Genomic DNA, 18,149 nt, shown 5'->3' on the forward strand with positions numbered 1-18,149 from the left:
CCAAACCCGACACCCTTCCTCAAGCCTTGTCAACCGAGCAAGACAATGGGCTACATAGTTACTATCCCGATGAACATGTTTACATTGCACAACCCCAAGGATGGACATTAAATGTTACATACTACATTTTTAGTGGATACCCATGTGGAAAAAAAAAAGAAAAAAGAAAAACTTAACTCTTATGATTTTTTTTTATAACTATACATTTACCTTACTGGCCTTCATTATAAAAAAAAGTGAAGCTCATTTAGGGAATTCCTATTCCATTATTGACTGGAGTGTCTTACCAGTGTTTTACATAGATAATGGGGAGAAGGTAAGGTACAAATTGGATCAAATTAAAAAATAATTAAGGGTATGTAATCAATAGCGATCCATCTTGATTCTATATTTTTTTAGAGGTTTGAGTTGAGGAATAAACAAAATATGTTATTGTTCATCAATACAAAAAAGAATGTAAACCTCACAACTAACGACCCACCACATTTCAGAATGTTATTGTTAAGGGGTGGTTAAATACACCGTTATTTTTGTTAAAGTTTAGAGCGAATCTAGTTATTCAATTTTTAGTACTTAAATTGGAATTTTTTATTTGCTTAATGAAATGAATAAACCCACCACATGCACATGATGCATAATCAAACCCAGCAAACACATGATTTGCTGGCTAGTAGTAGAGTTTGATCATTAGCAAGGAAAGTTTATCGTATTTTTTGTCACCATAAATCTCAATACAATCAAATAACAATTCTTTTTTTTTTTGATAAGCATCAAATAACAATTCTTTTTAGGACAAATGTCATAGACATCCCCTGTGTTAGGGGTAATTTATACATACACCTCTCATTTTGAATTCGTAGGATCTACTCTCTGCCACCACCACAAATCACCCCACTGACCTCACCTCCATCGCAAGGAGCAAAAGTTATCACCTTCATCATCTCAATCGCAAGGAGCTAGCTAGGGTACTCTATTTGGCTACATCGAGAGCTTGGGTACTCTGTTTAGCAAAAGATGAACTGGGCCGTATGTCGGAGGAAGGCGGATTGGAGAGTGGAAGCAATCACGTACCCAAAGCTTCTTGCTGTATGAGAGACTGGATTGGAGAGTGGCAGGACAGTTTGTGAAGAGGGATTGGAGAGAGGATGGGGATTTGACTTTGCAGAAGGTATTTGAGTAAATAGTATTTTATTTGGAGTTTTTTTTTTAATTTTATTAAATTAAAATGATGGAGTTTTGATATCCATAGCTAATCAAATGATGGTCAAAGGACGAAGAGAATTGCGTTGAGCTGATGACATGAAATCAAAGTACACAGTCCAATTCTTAAATGAGCTGGTCAAATGACGATCAAAGGACGAAGAGAATTGCAATGAGCTGATGATATGAAATCAAAGTACATAGTCCGATTCTAAAATGAGAGAGTGCACGTAGAAATGATCCCAATTACAAAGATATACTGACATTTCAACTTCATTTTAAAATGATTAAATCCAACCACCAACGTGACTGAATTTTTTTTTTTTTTTAAATTTTCCGACTCCATTTATTTCATTCTTTATTTTATACAATAATAAATAAATCAAATTTTCTGGTCGTTCAACAAAAAAAGATATGCCCAGAAAGTTATGGGAACTGGGAAGTCATTAAATTGACGGAAATGAGGTGGTTTTCTGCTCATCCACTTAACCACCTCGACGCATTAAATTCCATATACACGCACACTGCTCTGCTTCTTCTTCGTTTTCTCCATCTCTTCTTCAGTCAAATTCAATCCCACCCATCGATACCAAAACCCAAATCACACTCATTTATATCAGCTTCTCTACTCATCTAAACAAAAGCCATTTCTTAGATCCACTTCTTCCCTCGTAGATCCGTGGATACGACGCACTCTGCCACTAATGGAGCCCTGTTTCTTCAACACTATCAAATCGCAGCCAAGTTGGGTTCTTTTTCTATTCACTTTGGGATGCTTTTCGATTTTGAAATTCTCTCTCGCGGTTCTCAGATGGGTATACGTTAGTTTCCTCAGACCTGGAAAGAATCTTAAGAAATACGGGTCGTGGGCTCTGGTCACGGGTCCGACCGACGGTATTGGGAAGAGTTTCGCGTTTGAGTTGGGTCGTAAAGGGCTTAACCTGGTCTTGGTGGGTCGGAATCCGGATAAATTGAAAGATGTCTCGGATTCAATCAAGGCTAAATACGGTAAGATTGAAACCAAGAATGTTGTTGTCGATTTCAGTGGGGATCTTGACGAGGGTGTGAAAAGGATTGGAGAAGCAATTGACGGATTGGATGTTGGGGTTTTGATTAACAATGTTGGGATTTCGTATCCGTACGCGAGGTTCTTCCACGAAGTGGATGAGCAGCTTCTGAGGAATTTGATTAAAGTCAATGTTGAAGGGACTACGAAGGTTACGCAGGCTCTTTTGCCTGGGATGTTGAAGAGGAAGAAAGGCGCAATCGTGAATATCGGGTCGGGTGCGGCCATCGTGATTCCTTCGGATCCTCTTTACGCCGTTTATGCTGCTACAAAAGCGTAAATACTTGCTTGTGTCTCACTTGCTTTGTGTTTTACTCCTTGTTCTTTATCTAGCTCTGAATTTTTCTTCTTGTTTTCAGGTATATTGATCAATTCTCTAGGTCTCTTTATGTTGAGTACAAGGATAGAGGGATCGATGTGCAGTGTCAGGTATTGTTTATGGATTTAAGATTACTCTTGTTTCTTACTTCCTCATCTAATGCATTTAGTTATACTTTTCTAGCAATAGTGAGTGGATTCTTTCTGCTTGAAACAAAAACATATTCCTCTATTCCCTCTTTATTGGCCTTCTTTACAGTTACTTATTACAAAAATATCACCTTTTAATTTACTTTTATGAATTTATGTATTTGAATTTAGATTAGGACAATGAATTGTAGATTCATGAAGGGGAACTAGTCAATCCTGTATTTGCTGTTTGTTGGTAGTTTCAAAAGAGTTCTTAGAGGTTTTGATCGTGTTAATTTAGTGAAATTGCATTAGAGAAAGGAAATCACTTATTTATTGTTGCAAAAACCATGAGAACCAAAAAAATATATGATGGAGTCAAATATAGGGTTGATGGCCTTTCCTCTTTGCATTCTCAATCCTCATCATTACTTGTTGCTAGAGTCACAGGCGGAAAACAACAACTCTGGAGCCAAGTCCGGATTATTGTTCTTTCCCTATAAGTTTTCTATCGTCTGAGTTTTTATCATCACTGTAGGGCACCCAAGTTGTAGAAACTAACCTTGTTAAGTAACTCTAACCCATTTGAATGCTGATCATAGCAGAAGAAAAGATCTTTTGGATTGTGTTAGAAAGTTAGGCCTTTATCAGTGAATGCAGAAAGACTTTGGCTTGAATGATTCCCAATTTTTTGCAATAGCTGCTTAGATATTGAGGTAAATTATATTACCTCGATGTCCTTTTCCCAATGTCATATTCAAAGAGGACCATAGTGTTCAGGACCATATCTTTCACCTCTTTAAGAAACTAATATACAAACTATTAAGCTTATTAGTATGAATTTTTATCTATCATAACTCGATGTCCCTCCCTTTATGTAAAAATTTCCCCCTTCTCTTTTCCGGGAAATAATGTTTTTATTATATACTAAAGGTAGTTGTCATACCGAGATTTGGTTGTTACTCTGATAGTGATCCCTAATTATAGATCATATGAATTCTATTTGTCAAGTAAGTTGAATAACTTTGTAACCTTATTTGTTAGCATACCAGTATTCATCTTTGCTATCGATTGTGGTGACTACAAAATGAATGCCTGAGTAGACTCCAGTCACTCCACATTAAACTTATGATTCAGTTATTCCCTGGATATTACGTGAATAGTATTTTCGGCCTTCACATGGTTTGCAGTCATGTCAAACTTGCTGCCGTAGCAGTTGTAGAACTTCTTACTTCTTAGTTCTTATCATGTCCTTACTGCACGTCTTTGATCTGATAGTAATCCCAATCTGATATATTCAGGCATTGATTTTCCCTTGCTTGGTTTTCAATGGACAGGTTCCTTTGTATGTGGCAACAAAGATGGCATCAATCAAGAGATCGTCCTTCTTCGTGCCATCAACAGATGGTTATGCTCGAGCAGCAATGCGCTGGATAGGATACGATCCCCGCTGCACTCCATACTGGCCTCATTCCCTCCTCTGGGGTTTGGCACATTCATTGCCAGAGTTTGTTATCGATGCATGGCGTCTAAGGTTTTGCCTTGGAATCAGAAAGAGAGGGCAGCTTAAAGATTCAAGGAAGAAGGAGTAGACAGTATTCTGTAACTGCAGTATTTAGTATTTATATACCCTTGTTCTTTCAAATTACCTTTTATGCATCTAAGCTTAGTGGTTTGTCTTAATCGTCAGGCATCGTTCTTATATTTATTTTTATTTTGCAACCTAAATTGTTCTTGAGCAATTCAGCGAACGGACACTTGTTTCCTCGATGTTCAATAGTCGCTTTTATCTTTCTTGGACATCACTCTGAGGCCTATATTTTGTTATAATCATCTGGCTTCTTCCTGAGCAATTTGGAGAATGACTCCATGATTATGGTTGAGAGGAGGGTTCGTGGTGATCGGGGAGGTGAGTGTTGGGGATGGTACTAATAGAAAAAACCTGTATATTTCTATTGAAACCCTCTCGAATCCTTCTCTCACTAACCACCGCGAACCTTCCTCCTAAGTATAGTCAGTCTAAATTTTGTGGGAAAGCTTTTGTTGTTTTTACTTTCTACCTCGAATTTCCTACAGTGTTTTATTCTTTCTTGGACATCACTTTGAGGCCGCTTTCTCTGGAAAATTTAGACCAAATGACAAACCATTCGAATCTAAGGGGGAGCAAGTAGGATTGTCCGAAAAAATCTTGCTAAACCGAATTACTATTTGGTTGATTGTTATCAAATGTATGTTAGTGAGAATCAAATGAAAAGCCGAAAAAATCAACCAAATCATCAATAATTTATGGAATGGTCCGTAAAATTTATGTAAAAAAAGGACACGTAGAAGCAAGCTTCAACGTGGAGGAGAGTGATGTACATGAAATTGTGGTGCAATTGGGTCCTGTAATGGGCTGGGCTATCCGTAGATTCAATTGCTGTTAGGCAATCCTAAAGGATGAGCCCAGGCCCATACGGGTGAGGGTTGTCGGAAAACCTCGTCGTTTCGACTATTCTGTCACATAAACATAAGCCGCCACACCACATACATATAAAACCCCTACACACCGAGCTTTCTTCCCTCAGAGACCGAGCGACTCGCAGTTTCTCTCATCAACTCGCGTTCTGAAACTTCTTCGACTGCTTGTTTAGTTCTCTCGCTCACTGAGTGAGTAATTCAATGGCGACGGGACCGAGTTCCGCCGCGGAATCCGATTCCTCGACAACTCACAATTCGGTGTTTATAGACACCAGTCTAAACACACATTTGGCCATGATCTTCTCCCAGAACGAAACCGTCTCCGACCTCAAGAGTAATTTGCATAATCTCATTTTATACCTTCTGAAGATATCTGTCCTTATTATTATTTTTAATCGTGAAACTTGAGTATTTCGTGTTTTGTTTTTGTTCTTTCTAGTTCCATTGTAAGTTTTTTCGAACTTGTATATAATTTTTGATTCGTCACAGAAAAGGAAACATAAAATTAGCGACTATCTAACAAAAAGCAGAATCCCCAGTCCCTAGAGAGCAGAGCCATTGGTCTCTGTGCTGTGCAGGTGGAGGAGTAATTTATACAGCTTTGGAGATGATATATTTCCTCAGAGATTCAGCACTTCACTCACTGTCAACCATTTGCCTCAACTTGAGGCCTTAAAAGAATGAACTCTTAATCAAATTCGAGTAATACTTTCAATGAATGTATTGTTATTTGTTAGTGACTTAGTGTTTGAGTACTTTATTGTTTGGGGTTTATTGTTCTTATTGAAAGCTGCTTATAAAAGTTTGTTCTACAATTTCGATGATAGTTTGTTGCAAAACCCTAGCTTTTAAAGCATACCCTTACCTGAAAATTAGGAAAAGTAGCATTTCATCCTCCTGGTAAAAATTTTACATAACACCATTCCCCTTGAGAACTAGGAGAAACGCCTTAAAATTTACAAGGTCAAATTCATTCATGGAATGAGCCTTTATAAGTTGCTTCTACAAGCAGTTTCAATAAGCACAAGCAATGTCAAGCTATGCCTTTGGTTGTTCACTCCAATTTTTCCTATTTGGCAATTGCCAAAAGCTTCTATGCCTTTTGTTCCCATTAGTGATGACTCTGCTATTGCTGGTGAGATATGTTTTCCTACACTCATTGAGAATCATGAAGCATCTCAAAATTTTGGGGTTTAAGCAGGGCTAGTTTGTGTATATACACCATGCATTTAGGGTTGGCTGGTGAATATAGGCCCTTATTTTCACATCAAATAGCTGCTATAGTTTGACATGTTTAATCTGCGCCGTACAAGCTCTTTATCGTATATTATGTTTGCATGTTTTGCATTAATTTTGAAGAGGTCAATAATGAATTCCCATTTTTTTTAATCAAAAAAGTCATAAACTATGGTCTGCAAATATTAACAAGTCTCCTATAGTGTATAACTTTCTCTCGTTAATGATGTCTTTATGATATTGACCTTGCAGAGAGAATACTGTATGAACACCCACTCTGCTTTCCTAGCATAGGGGATATAAAGATCGTAGCAATAAAGGTATGTGACATTGTGACTTCATCTAGAAGTTTAAAGTTTAAACCTGTTCTTCTTCCTTTATGGTTATGTCCATCGTTGACAATATTCTGTAAACATCTTAGGTAAAACGCAGGGGGCATTTTTATCATCTATCTGATTCCATGTTTGTGAAAAGTGCTTTTGTGGGTATCAACAAAAATTGGTTTCTTTATGTCGATGCTTCTAGCGTAGAGGGCCCCAGTGAAAACCAGCATTCCATGTGTCCTGATTCTAGTGCTGCTTGTATTGGCGTTATGAATAAATCTTTGGCCGATGGGAATAACATTCTGGTTGATGGTCTTCTTAAAAGGTGTGCCAATCCAGATGATTTATTACTGCCACAACTTGATAGCAATCGACATGTGAAACAGAAAGTAGGTACTAGTGAGTCTCGTGGGAAAGTCCCAAAAGGTGTGGGGGCAGCAGCTGCGCCTATTGTTGATAGTCAGAGCAAAATTTCCTCTGTCAACAACATTAGGTCAGATCCCAATAAACCAGAGAAATGCCTTCAATTTTGTGAGGAAAAGGAAATTCCAGAATCACAAACTGGATGCCAGAATGAAGACATCAGGAATGAGGTTAACGCGGAGCATAGCAATAGAGCACTGGAAAGTGTTTCAAAAACTGGAACTTCTGCAAATAGAAATTGTAGAGTGAGAAAGAAAATTGACAGTCTGCTTCATGACCATGCTCCAAAGGAGAGTAATGCTTCTGCTTCCACATCCTATGATAACGCATCACATCAAGAGGTTGTCATCACAGAAAATCCCTTAGGCAACAAAGGTAGAGACGTTTCATATGGAATGCAGATTGAGAAAGATATTGCTGATGGACAATGCATGAGTTTTTCTTCTGAAACCAGTAAGACTTTGGGTACTCCAAACGAAAAGACTAATGTTCTATGTGAGGTTGTCGTCAATGAGCAAAGTAATAATTCATTGGAAGATGCATCTCACTCTACTGCTGTTGCAAAGAGAAGTCGTAAAAGTAAGAAGAAAAAGGTTGATGAAGATTCTCTCGACAAAAACAGAGCTTTGTTTTCTGATCCTAATGAAGGGGTAGTTGCACCAGGAGATGAACAACACAGGAAATCATTTGATGATACGCTGGAATCTAGACCCAGTTTGGTCAAAAAACATGATGAAAATAAAGAAAGCACTGTAGATCCTTCATCTGAGAAAGATGACAGACGAGACAAGGGGGTCGCGGTGGAAACCAATCCCAACAATTTGAGTAGAAAATCCGAACAACGTGGACAGGGTGCAATGACTTCTGAAACTTCTACGGCCCTTAGAAAGAAGAGGAAACATGATTTTGTCCAGGAAGTTAGTGAAGTGTTTCGATCACCAGGTGAGTCCCATTCCTATCAATCTGCTTTAACGTTAAATAAGTCGATAATATTTATTCTACTTTAATGCTTTGGTGTTCTAGTAGCAATCTTCTTGAGGCTATATGTATTGCGTCCTTGTAAGCTTGGTGCACCTCTGTCAATTGATTATTTTAGTTTCTACTTTTTAATGCGTTGATTGGAAGGTAGATGGAAAATATGGTTGAGACAAGTAGATATTTGCTACTTACGTAAAAGATCTTTTCTGTAGGTGCTGATGTTGGCAATGTGAAAAGCAAACAAGGTGCATCTGATCTAACCATTGCAGCTGCAGTTGGGAGAATTGAAAATTCAAAAGATCATCAGAAGCCAGATGATCCCAAGAAAGACGCTGCAGTTTCTAGCGCTGGGGGTGAGAACATCGTTCCTAATGGTCATCAAGAATGCAGAACTAGTAGCATTCATAGAATTGAAGAGCAAATAGAACCATTGCAGAACAATGATGGTAAAGCAGTGCTATCTGAGAAGGTGGAAGCAACTTCGGGGGCTGAAGAAGTCAGGAACACTGAAGAAGTAGTCTTTACTTCCAAATCTTTTAATGTAAAGAAAACCGTAGTTCCTGGTAAATCTTCAAAGAAAAAAAGAAATTCTAGAGCAGACAAAGATTCAGTTGGTGGATCTCTACTCACATCAGGCACAGAGCATCTTAAAGGCTCCCCGAGTGGCATTTCATTAATTGATCCTCATCAAGCTGTGATTGCGGATCATTCTAGTAAGAAAGCTAAGGAAAACGAAAATAATGTGCCCCCAATAGTGGCTCAAAAAGTACCAGAAAAGAAATCTTTGAGTACTGCTGATTTGGCTACTGATAGTGGAATTGATGATGTAATTAAAAGTGTGGTGGAGTCTGTGCAGCAAGTAAATGAGCACCAGGTAAATGCAGAAATTCTGGGCAAGAAATTAAGAAAGAAGAGTAAGAAGAAAAGATCTAATGCAAAGGATCTTATTGAATTCCAAACAGATGTGGAGGATTTTGATAATGAGAGGCCAGCTCCCTCAACTGATTGTCAGAGTTCAATGAAGTTAAATGGGAAACAAAGGAATGGACTAAGAACTCCTGCTGGTAATTCTGGAACCATCCTACCCCAAGAATCATCATTTAAGGCCGAGAATGCTAAAGGTATTGCAATTCGCTCAGAGCAGAAGAGCCTATTAGCTACCTCAGGTACAATATTCAAAGATGATAGTGTAGGGAGTTCTGATAATAAAGGTGGAGGTCAGGATTCAGATTCCAGCACCAAAACACCATCAGATAATTCAGCATCAGATGGGGAGAGCAATGCTAATGTCAACTCACCTCTGATAGGTAGTTTAAAAATTTCTACGTGGATCATATAATGCCCTTTGTCTGATAAGACACTTTTTTGTCCCTCATATGCACATGTTTTGTCTAATATAAAGCACGAAGCATGTGACATTGACGACCATTATTTAATGAATTGTTATTGTTGAATCTTTTGTTGATTGATTTATTAAACTGACATTTCATATCCACATTCAACCCCATATGATTGCTTTTGTTTCGAACTTTTAATTGATTTACTTTTTTTCAATATGTCGATGTGTGCAGCTCATGCTGATGCATGTAATGGGGAAAGCCAACAAGGCATGACTGAGCTAGTCACGGCATCTGCTGTAGGGAGGATGGGAAATGCAAAAGATCATCATCTGCCCAATAATCTGAAGGAAGACATTGAGGTTACGGGGGGTGGGGTTGAGCATGTCATCATTAACAATCGTGAAGAATGCAGAACGAATGAAACTCGTGGAGTTGAAAGGGAAAGAGATCTTTTACTGAATAATGATCGTAAAGCAGTGACATCGGAGACGAGTGAACCATCTTGCAGTGCCAAAGAAGATATGAACACTAAGGATGTAGTTCTTCCTCATAAATCATTATATGTTAATGAAAATGTGGATCCTGAGAAATCTTCAAAGAAAAATAGGAGATATAGTAAAAACGAAGATTTGGTTGGTGGAGCTCAACCGAACACTGAGGAGGCAGTTGTTGTTACTTCTAAATCTTTGGACGCAAATGAAACTGTTGATCTGAGGAAATCTTCAAGGAAAAAGAAGAAGACTAGAACAACTGGAGATTTAGTAAGCAGAACTCCACTGGCATCAAATGCAGAAAATGTTGATGATTCTGTAACTGATAAGGACACCGGTGACGAGATTCGAAGTGTGGTGGAGTCTGTGAAGCAAATAAGCAAAAATCATGTAAGTTCAGAAAATCTGGATGAGAAATCCGGAAAGAAAAGTAAGAAGAAACGAAAATCTAGTGAAAAACGTTTCCCTGAATACCAGGAGGAGAACGAGAATGTTGGTCCTAGGGGATCAATGCCTTCAACTAATGTGGCAAAGCCAACTGATTTGGTGGAGACAGGTTCTATGAATCAATTAAATGGATCGAATGTCGAATACGATACATATATGAATGCCGTGATTGTTAAGGGTTCTCAAGTTTCTTTGCATTCTCTTGAAGACAATAATAAAGACAAGCCTCTTCAAGCTGTTGTTGATGGTGATCCCGCAAATAACAGTTGTGCACATGAAGCTACTAGTGAGGTGTTTGTTGGCAAGGTGCCTAAAGCAAAAGGAGAAAATAAGTTGAAATCTAAAAAGAACAAAAACAAGTTGGATACACATTCTAACGGTCCTTCGCCTGATTCACAGGGTTCCTTAAAGGTAAATGGGAAACAACTAAAAACTCAAGCTGGGAACTCTGGAATCACTCTGTCTCACGGATCTTCGTTGAAGGATGCGTATGATAAACTCCCACTTCACGTGAAAAATAAGTCTCCAGAAAAGTCTGGAAAAAATGATGCAAGAGAACTGCCATCTAAGAAGTCTGATAAGCTAAATTACATTCCAGAAGAAGTTAAAAAGCCCGCTGTTGTCAATGCTTCTAGGACCAGTAGCTATTCAGTCAAAAAGGGAGGATCTCAAGCTGTTTCCACTTCCAGCTTAAAACATTCTAAGATGATAACTGCCCGTACTAGAAGGGATAATGGAGGTGAGCCACCCGCTGACCGTCATGTGGCTCTTAGGAAAGATTCAAGTAACAGAGTTGGACATATTGTGAATAGCTCAGAGCATAAGAAGAGTTTGTTAGCTACATCGGGTGGAATATTCCAAGATGATACTGATTCGAGTTCGGAAGGTGGAGGTCATGATTCTGATGGCAGCACTAGAACACCATCAGATAATTCATCAACTGGCTACTCAGTCTCAGATGATGAAATCAATTCCAACCAAGCGCTGAGAGGTAATTTGAAAAGTTGTCATGTGGATCAGTTATTTCTTAATCGCTGATAAGGAGTATTTTGTCATGTCACAAGCACATTCTTTTAACTTTTAAGAGAAAAAGGAGGCTGTAAAACTGTCACCCATTCTTCTGTAAATAATTGTATTTGAATCTCATGTGTTAGAGTGATGCTTCAAAATCAAATTCCATGTCCTATGTAAAAACAGTTATAGAGGGTAACTTTTTCAATCTTGGTTTGTTCCTCTTTAGTGACTTTTTTGTTTATCTGAGGTCTATAAAACGGGTTCTTTTTTTCTCTTTCTTTTGGAAAATTATTGCTTTAAGTCTGAAGAGGAACTAATGTTTTGACCCTTTTCTGTTTTGGAATCCTCTGGTTAATAGATGTTAGATTTCATTCAATGCACAAGATATTTTGAACCATGAAAAATTTGGCGTCATTCTCATGTTTATTGCTTCTTTTTAAAAGTTACTCTTAGTATAGGATCTAATTTATTGTGTTTAATTGAAATATTTTATGTGATTTTATGGTGCAGGCAGAAATGAAGACAGTGGAAAAATCATCAAACCACTGGTGTAAGATATATTCCTTTTACTGAGGTGCTGTTTAGACATTTTCTGGTTATATTACGCTGTTTATTGTTCGCAAGTTATATTTATATTTTAAAAGCATTTTAAGGCTAAATTCTTCAAAAGTATTTTGTTGATGACGTACTTCAAAATCTCATCTCATTTATGGTGAACTTTGCATTCGTCAGAACTTTTTGGCATGTTCTTGCACATATTTGGCAAAAGCCTACTCCATAGAGGGAGAAAACATGGTTATTCATTTGTAAAGATGAGTTATCTGATAGATTCAATGTATTTATTTATTTTTCTTATGGAAAGAGTGGTTTTCAATCGCCGAGCATGGTAAAAAGAGGTTGGGTGTCTTGGAGAATAGAGGATTTGAAATTCCAAATGTAGGTTTGAATCTGATTATGTATATCCTATCCATTGCACTTAAATATCTATCTGGGAACAATACTGTTTCTCAAGTGCACTTCATCGTTCATATTTTCTGTACTTCATCTTTCATGTATTTAACTATATATATATATATATATATTTTTTTTTTTTACATTCAATGAAGCAGCTCTTCTGGTGCAAAGGGTTTGGCCTTTGAAGCCATCCTTAGAAGGTCCAGTGGATTCAAGAAGGCCAAGTTAACAGCTTCTCAATTTGACTCTGAAAGCCAGCCGGTTGATTTTGTTCCAGACAGTCAGGCCAACCTGTAATTGCAATGTCTTTCTCGCTTTTCCCTTCTTTTTTGAACTATGAATGCTTTTCCTTTTGCGGAAATTTTGGTTTAATCGTAGTCTGCATAGGTGCATATGGCATCCCCAGATTCTTTGTTTTCCTCTTTGAACAAGAAAAAATGGAATGAGCGTCGTGTTCTCTTGAATGATGTTGAAGTAATTGTGTTATGGATGGTAGTTTGAACTTTGAATTCAATCCATAATGAGTTAGTGTGCATGGTTTCCTATGATAATTTTATTTCTAATGATCATGAGAGTACAGGAGGGAACTGGTTAGGTGTTTTTGGTCCCCAAACCACCTGACCAATCTTATTTTAATTGTTAGAAGTATCTTCTGGTACTCCAATCTTTATGTTAATCTTATGGGACCCATTTCCAGTGTGATCCAGCTTTGTTGGTTGCATACTTTAAACTAAAAGTCATTTTAATGCAATATTTTTATGATTTCCCAATCTCAATAAAAGGGAGGAATATACTTTTAGTAGACTCCATCTTTCAAAATAAGCAACTGCTTTTTGAACTTTACAATTAAATTCCTTAAGGTAAAATCAAGGAGATGAAGAATGTCCATCTCCACTCAAGTCTTTCTTTAGTAATTGAGTAATCGAAAATGATATTATATAAATTTACGTTTTGGACGTTCGATATAGGTCTAAATTCTTTGATCTTTCGGTAGATCCCAGAGTGTTAATGTAATGGGTGAATTTAGATCTCTGTTTTTTAATATATAAAAAATGAAATTTTGGTTCTCCAATTGTTTTGTCAAGAATCAAGTAAAAACGGTTGGATGCAAATGCCATGCCGGCTTAAACGCGTAACGACTTCTCTGACAAAAAGAGAGGCGTATCATGCAATGTTTGAGGAGCACTAAAAGACAAATTACTAGTATTCTATAATAAAACAAAATTTGATAAATTAAAATTTTAAAAAAATAGAATTTTGAAAATGATCACGACCGTTGGATCGCACTATTGTTGTTCTTCTTTCTAAACACAACCTCCGTATCCAACCCGAACCCGTCAACCTTCCTGCTATGAATCATCTCCGATTCCTTGAACATCTCCACAAGAGGTTCCACACTAAACAGATCGTTTGCCGAGTACTTATCAGATCGTCTAGATAAAGCCACATGTAATACACACACTCCGCCTGGCTTCAACGTCCGCTCGATCTCCCCAACAAACTTGTGCGGGTAAAGCGCGTGGTCAAACACGTTCGAGAACTCGAAATCGAAAGTCTCGTCTTCGAACGGCTGGTGATGGAAGTCGCCTTTGATCACGAGCGGCGGGTAGGGCACCAGGTCGATTCCCACCGAGTCGGACACTCCCACCCGCCTCAACGCCTCCACCTCTTGCCCGACTCGCGCGCCGATACATAGCGATCTCGAATCGTTGAAGAGGAGATTCCTCTTCTGCAAATCGTGGAAGAATTCTGCGAAGACTTGGATTTTGCGGTCCCAATCACGGGTCGTCCATATTTTTCGAAGCTTAGGATTAAGAGTTTTGTTGAGTTGTCGCTGTATGTAGGAATCGTAGGAGGCGTATCCGGGTCGGATCCTGATACCAGGCGGTTGTTGTTCAGTGGTTGCGGTTCGATTGCGGAGAGAGAAGAAGATGAGAAGGAACGGGATAGAGAGGAGGAGAGAGGAGAGGAAGTATCGGATTATGGAGGGTTTTTGGTTTGCAGGTGTTGATTTCATCATGTCTGCAATGCATGAAAGAGAGCTGTAGCTTTCTTTTGCATGAAAGAGAGACGTGATTGGATGGTGAGAAAAGAAGAGAAAATAAAGAAGAAAGAGCGAGAGAATTGCCGTTTGTTTGTATGTATGTATGATCACGTATTTGTTTTTGTTGGCGATTGCAACATATCGATGATACCATAGTGGGGTTAACACGGTAATTACAATTTTTTGTATTATTTGATTGATAGTTTTAACGTTAAAATATGGAATTGCGTGGCACAAAGTGTAAACATACATGGAGAGGTTGGTGATGCACCAACCGATGATACCTAAGTGGACTTAACACGGTGTTGGTCGTCTTCTGTGTTGGACATGAGATCTCCAATTCTAGTTGCTTCAGACACTCAGCCATACCAAGTGTTCCAAAAATGTGTTGATTATCTTTTGCGTTGGACAAAAGATGTACAAATTTCGGACGAGCGTTTGAGTTATGGATGATATGTGTGTGTTCAAATGTGTCAGGATTTATTGTCATTCCAAAGATTCTTGATGAAAGGGTTGCATCAAATCTGACTTGTTCACCAAACCAATTGTGTGCAGTCTAAAAATATAAAGATGTTTGTTCGATGTTGCCTTCCAGGAAAAGGATTTAGAATTTATTTTGTGTCAAACTGAAAAACTAAAAGAGGAGACATGATACTAACATCATAATGAAATAACTTCTATTAAAATGAAATGACAAAAAACACATTGTTGGAATGCATCAAGAATTTCATTGAATGAGAATACAACCTAGAATGTATTAGGACATGGTTTACAAGCTAAATCATAAACATAGCCGCATAGGCTTGGAAAGTAAATGACTAAGCTAGAAACTAGTTGGCCGGAACCATGCTAATTGAAAAGATATGTGATCGGAGTCATTACCTAAGAAAGCAGTAAAGATTTGCAGTCTCATAGTTTGTGTTTGACGCGGCATAATTGTAGACTTCTTTTCTTCCTCCTTTTATACTCTTCATCGTAACCATGGTGATCTTCAACTCATGTTCCCTTAACACGTTCTTGACATGTGTAAACACGAAGGATCATGGGGAACTGCTATCTTGCTTATTACTGGGATTATCGCGTAATAGCTCACAAGTCACAACAAGCGCATCTCGTAAGGGTGTAAACCAATTGAGTCGATTGAGTTTAAGAGCGTTCATGTTCATTTTTTTAAGTATTTAATTAATTCGAGCTTTTAAAAAGTTTCAAAATTATTATTCGAGTTCAGCTCGTTTAATTGCCTTAATGTTTGAGCTCGAGATACTTCGAGTAAAAGAGCTTGAATGTGCTCATGAACAAGTTCACGAGCTTTAAAGAGCCGAGCCGAACTCGACGAACGCTTGGATCGTTTATACTCCCAAGCACATGGACATTCTATGTACAGAGTTTGGTTAAAATCCAACCTACAACCATTAGGGTAGGAGTTGGTTCCTACTAAATACTTACTATTGATGTGTTTATTCATACTTTTATACTGTAATTGGTGTAATTTAAGCAACTAAGAGTTGAATATGAATGGATTAGTTCGAACAAAAGGAAAACGCAATAAATAAAATAGTAATTATTAGTAAAAGTAAAAGTGCAAAGTATGATTACTTTACCGACTTGATCATGTTCTTTCGTTGAGAAAAGGAATTGAGATATTGATATGCTTGGAACGAAGGGCGGAGCCCACATTGGCATCTTGTCTCTATTTTGGGGTGAGAAAAAAAAATCACTTTCGAGTTATTTTGGGTCCGACAACAGTACGTGTTTATGAAATATTTATATATTCGAATCTTAATTTTGATTGGTTTAAATTCGGACTAGTAAGTCATGTTATAACCTAATCTGGGTTGTTATGGTCTAGACAAGATGTCTGTGTTTGAATCCAAATTTCAGACACATAACTTAAGTCAAATTTTAGTTTAATCCGGTTCGGACAAATTCGATCTTTTAGACCGGACAGAATTTTGACACCTCTATATATATTTCGTCTTTACTATTAGGTTGTTTCAGTGTCCAGAAAATAAAACTACAGGTTGCATACAAATATGCTGAATTCAAACAAACAATGAATCTACCTGCTGAAATTAGTCTTATTGCATTGGAAAACTCTTTTTTGTATCCCTAACAATTTCTTCTATAACCAGTTATAACAGTATTACATTATCTAATTACATTAAAGTACGTTATTACATTATCTAATTACATGATATGACATGATTGATTATGACTGAATTTGTTTGGCTGATTATGATCGAATTTGTTAGGAATATGTAGCGATGCCGTATTGCAATCAAAATACATATATCATCATAGACCAAAAAAGAGCAGTAGAGGCTTCATTATAATAAGGTTTTTTCTTCTTTTTTTTTCAATTACAAGTGACTTAATTTGCACTATCATAACCAAACCCAAATCACTCAGACCTCATCCTGTTGATCTGGTTCAAAGCAGGTTGCAGAATGTTGTACAAAACCCACAGAATCGCAGGTGTTACAACGAAAAGCAGCAGCTGACCTCTGTTGTCACTGGTGGCACCATCAGCAATCATAGCAATTTCACCAGCAGATGCATCTGGTGTTCCCATTAAACCAGCTAAACCACCAAGCCCAACCCCAATTAGAACCCCCTTTGTGCTCCTCATGCGGCTGATCTGGTTCAGTGCTGGTTGAAGAATATTGAACAGAACCCACGCAATCGCTGGGATAATTGGTAGCAACAGAGCAATCCCACGGTTGTCTCCTTCAGCAATCTCAGCGATTTGTTGGGCTGCAAAGGCCGCGTCACATGAGCTCAAGCTGGAAAATATTGCGCCAGCAATTGCAGCTCCAGCAAGGGAAGATGATGATGATTGGAGCTGATCAGTTGGTTTTGAGATGGTTAGGCCCTTTGGGAGGTTCTGAAGGGAGAGAAGTGAAGTGGGTTTTGAGAATGGCTTGGTGGGATTGCTGTTTTTGGAAGAGCAAATCGTCGAACACTTTGCGTGCAGGATTGCCATTGTTGTAGCCATAGTTGCTGCCATCTATGACTGGTTAGTTCTGTAAGCTTAGAAGTTTCTTCTGATGGAGCTTCAAGAGTATTGTGTGAGAGAGAAAAATGGAGAGTGGATTAAAGCCAAGTCAGGAAAATTTGGTCCAATGAAAATTTGTTCACTGGATTGTTCTCTTATCCACAGACTGGAAATGGTGAGATATGGACCTCAAATTCCATAATCCATACCCCACTTCAGAGTTTCTTATCACTGCCTTTTTTAACTTGACTCTACAGTTAGCTATCAACACATTTTGGAATTCCTCTCACTGATTAAATTCAGAATATGGATTAGATAGTGAAGAAATATATATAGATTAGATAGTGAACATCATCTTTGAGACCAGGGTTCAAGTCCCATTCTCTGTTTAAAAAATAAATAAATAGTGAAGATAACATAGAATTTTCATCAGTTTTGTAAATAATCCCTGTCTACAAAAGTAGTGAGATTATTTAACTGGGTTCACTGCAGTGCTGAGGCCCAGTATCCTCTCAAAGTAAGGCTGTATCAGTCAAATGGGCTCAGATATGATAATATATGTGGACTAACTGGACCAAGCTGAGGAGGAATTTAGCAAGCCCAATTTTTTTTGATGGGCCGTATTTGGTCTTATTGTCTTTGCTTCGATTATTCAACAAGACCACCACCAAGGCAAGAATTGCTTAAATCTTTGGCTAAATTAACTCTAGTCAATGATTAGAAGTAGAACT

The 18,149-nt window shown here is 37.9% G+C and overlaps 4 protein-coding genes across 7 annotated transcripts; 2 read left to right on the forward strand and 2 right to left on the reverse strand.

Annotated features, from left to right (window-relative positions):
* Positions 1-1,611: 1,611 nt before the first annotated feature.
* On the forward strand, positions 1,612-4,518 carry LOC119999614 (very-long-chain 3-oxoacyl-CoA reductase 1-like). Its single transcript, XM_038847286.1, has 3 exons — positions 1,612-2,542; positions 2,626-2,695; positions 4,051-4,518. Exons 1-3 carry the CDS (start codon positions 1,905-1,907, stop codon positions 4,303-4,305), a joined length of 963 nt encoding a protein of 320 aa, XP_038703214.1. The 5' UTR covers positions 1,612-1,904; the 3' UTR covers positions 4,306-4,518.
* A 723-nt stretch (positions 4,519-5,241) lies between these two features.
* LOC119999613 lies at positions 5,242-12,930 on the forward strand. 4 transcript variants are annotated; one of them, XM_038847284.1, is made up of 8 exons: positions 5,242-5,507; positions 6,662-6,729; positions 6,831-8,097; positions 8,346-9,440; positions 9,705-11,402; positions 11,936-11,975; positions 12,288-12,361; positions 12,535-12,675. In XM_038847284.1, exons 1-7 carry the CDS (start codon positions 5,375-5,377, stop codon positions 12,313-12,315), a joined length of 4,329 nt encoding a protein of 1,442 aa, XP_038703212.1. In that variant the 5' UTR covers positions 5,242-5,374; the 3' UTR covers positions 12,316-12,361; positions 12,535-12,675. The 4 variants fall into 4 exon arrangements, with proteins under 4 accessions (XP_038703212.1, XP_038703210.1, XP_038703211.1 ...); XM_038847282.1 differs by lacking the exon at positions 12,288-12,361 and having other exon boundaries at positions 5,243-5,507; positions 12,532-12,930; XM_038847283.1 differs by lacking the exon at positions 12,288-12,361 and having other exon boundaries at positions 5,243-5,507; positions 12,535-12,930.
* A 550-nt stretch (positions 12,931-13,480) lies between these two features.
* Positions 13,481-14,637, reverse strand: LOC120000407. Its single transcript, XM_038848486.1, has one exon. It carries the CDS (start codon positions 14,397-14,399, stop codon positions 13,647-13,649), a length of 753 nt encoding a protein of 250 aa, XP_038704414.1. The 5' UTR covers positions 14,400-14,637; the 3' UTR covers positions 13,481-13,646.
* Positions 14,638-16,718: 2,081 nt separating this feature from the next.
* On the reverse strand, positions 16,719-17,641 carry LOC120000531 (photosystem II core complex proteins psbY, chloroplastic-like). Its single transcript, XM_038848646.1, has one exon. The coding sequence runs from the start codon at positions 17,428-17,430 to the stop codon at positions 16,825-16,827; it is 606 nt and encodes a 201-aa protein (XP_038704574.1). The 5' UTR covers positions 17,431-17,641; the 3' UTR covers positions 16,719-16,824.
* Positions 17,642-18,149: the final 508 nt, after the last annotated feature.

This window comes from Tripterygium wilfordii, chromosome 6 (genome assembly GCF_013401445.1).
Source record: "Tripterygium wilfordii isolate XIE 37 chromosome 6, ASM1340144v1, whole genome shotgun sequence".
In the NCBI taxonomy this organism is placed as follows: Eukaryota; Viridiplantae; Streptophyta; class Magnoliopsida; order Celastrales; family Celastraceae; genus Tripterygium; species Tripterygium wilfordii.

Bases quoted from the DNA above. Each gene is read 5' to 3' on its own strand.
- LOC119999614 (XM_038847286.1), top strand. From the start codon at position 1,905: ATGGAGCCCTGTTTCTTCAACACTATCAAATCGCAGCCAAGTTGGGTT. The intron at 2,543-2,625 runs GTAAATACTTGC...TCTTGTTTTCAG, and splicing joins GTTTATGCTGCTACAAAAGC to GTATATTGATCAATTCTCTA. The intron at 2,696-4,050 runs GTATTGTTTATG...TTCAATGGACAG, and splicing joins GGATCGATGTGCAGTGTCAG to GTTCCTTTGTATGTGGCAAC.
- LOC119999613 (XM_038847282.1), top strand. From the start codon at position 5,375: ATGGCGACGGGACCGAGTTCCGCCGCGGAATCCGATTCCTCGACAACT. The intron at 9,441-9,704 runs GTAGTTTAAAAA...CGATGTGTGCAG, and splicing joins TGTCAACTCACCTCTGATAG to CTCATGCTGATGCATGTAAT. The intron at 11,403-11,935 runs GTAATTTGAAAA...TTTATGGTGCAG, and splicing joins TTCCAACCAAGCGCTGAGAG to GCAGAAATGAAGACAGTGGA.
- LOC120000407 (XM_038848486.1), bottom strand. From the start codon at position 14,399: ATGATGAAATCAACACCTGCAAACCAAAAACCCTCCATAATCCGATAC.
- LOC120000531 (XM_038848646.1), bottom strand. From the start codon at position 17,430: ATGGCAGCAACTATGGCTACAACAATGGCAATCCTGCACGCAAAGTGT.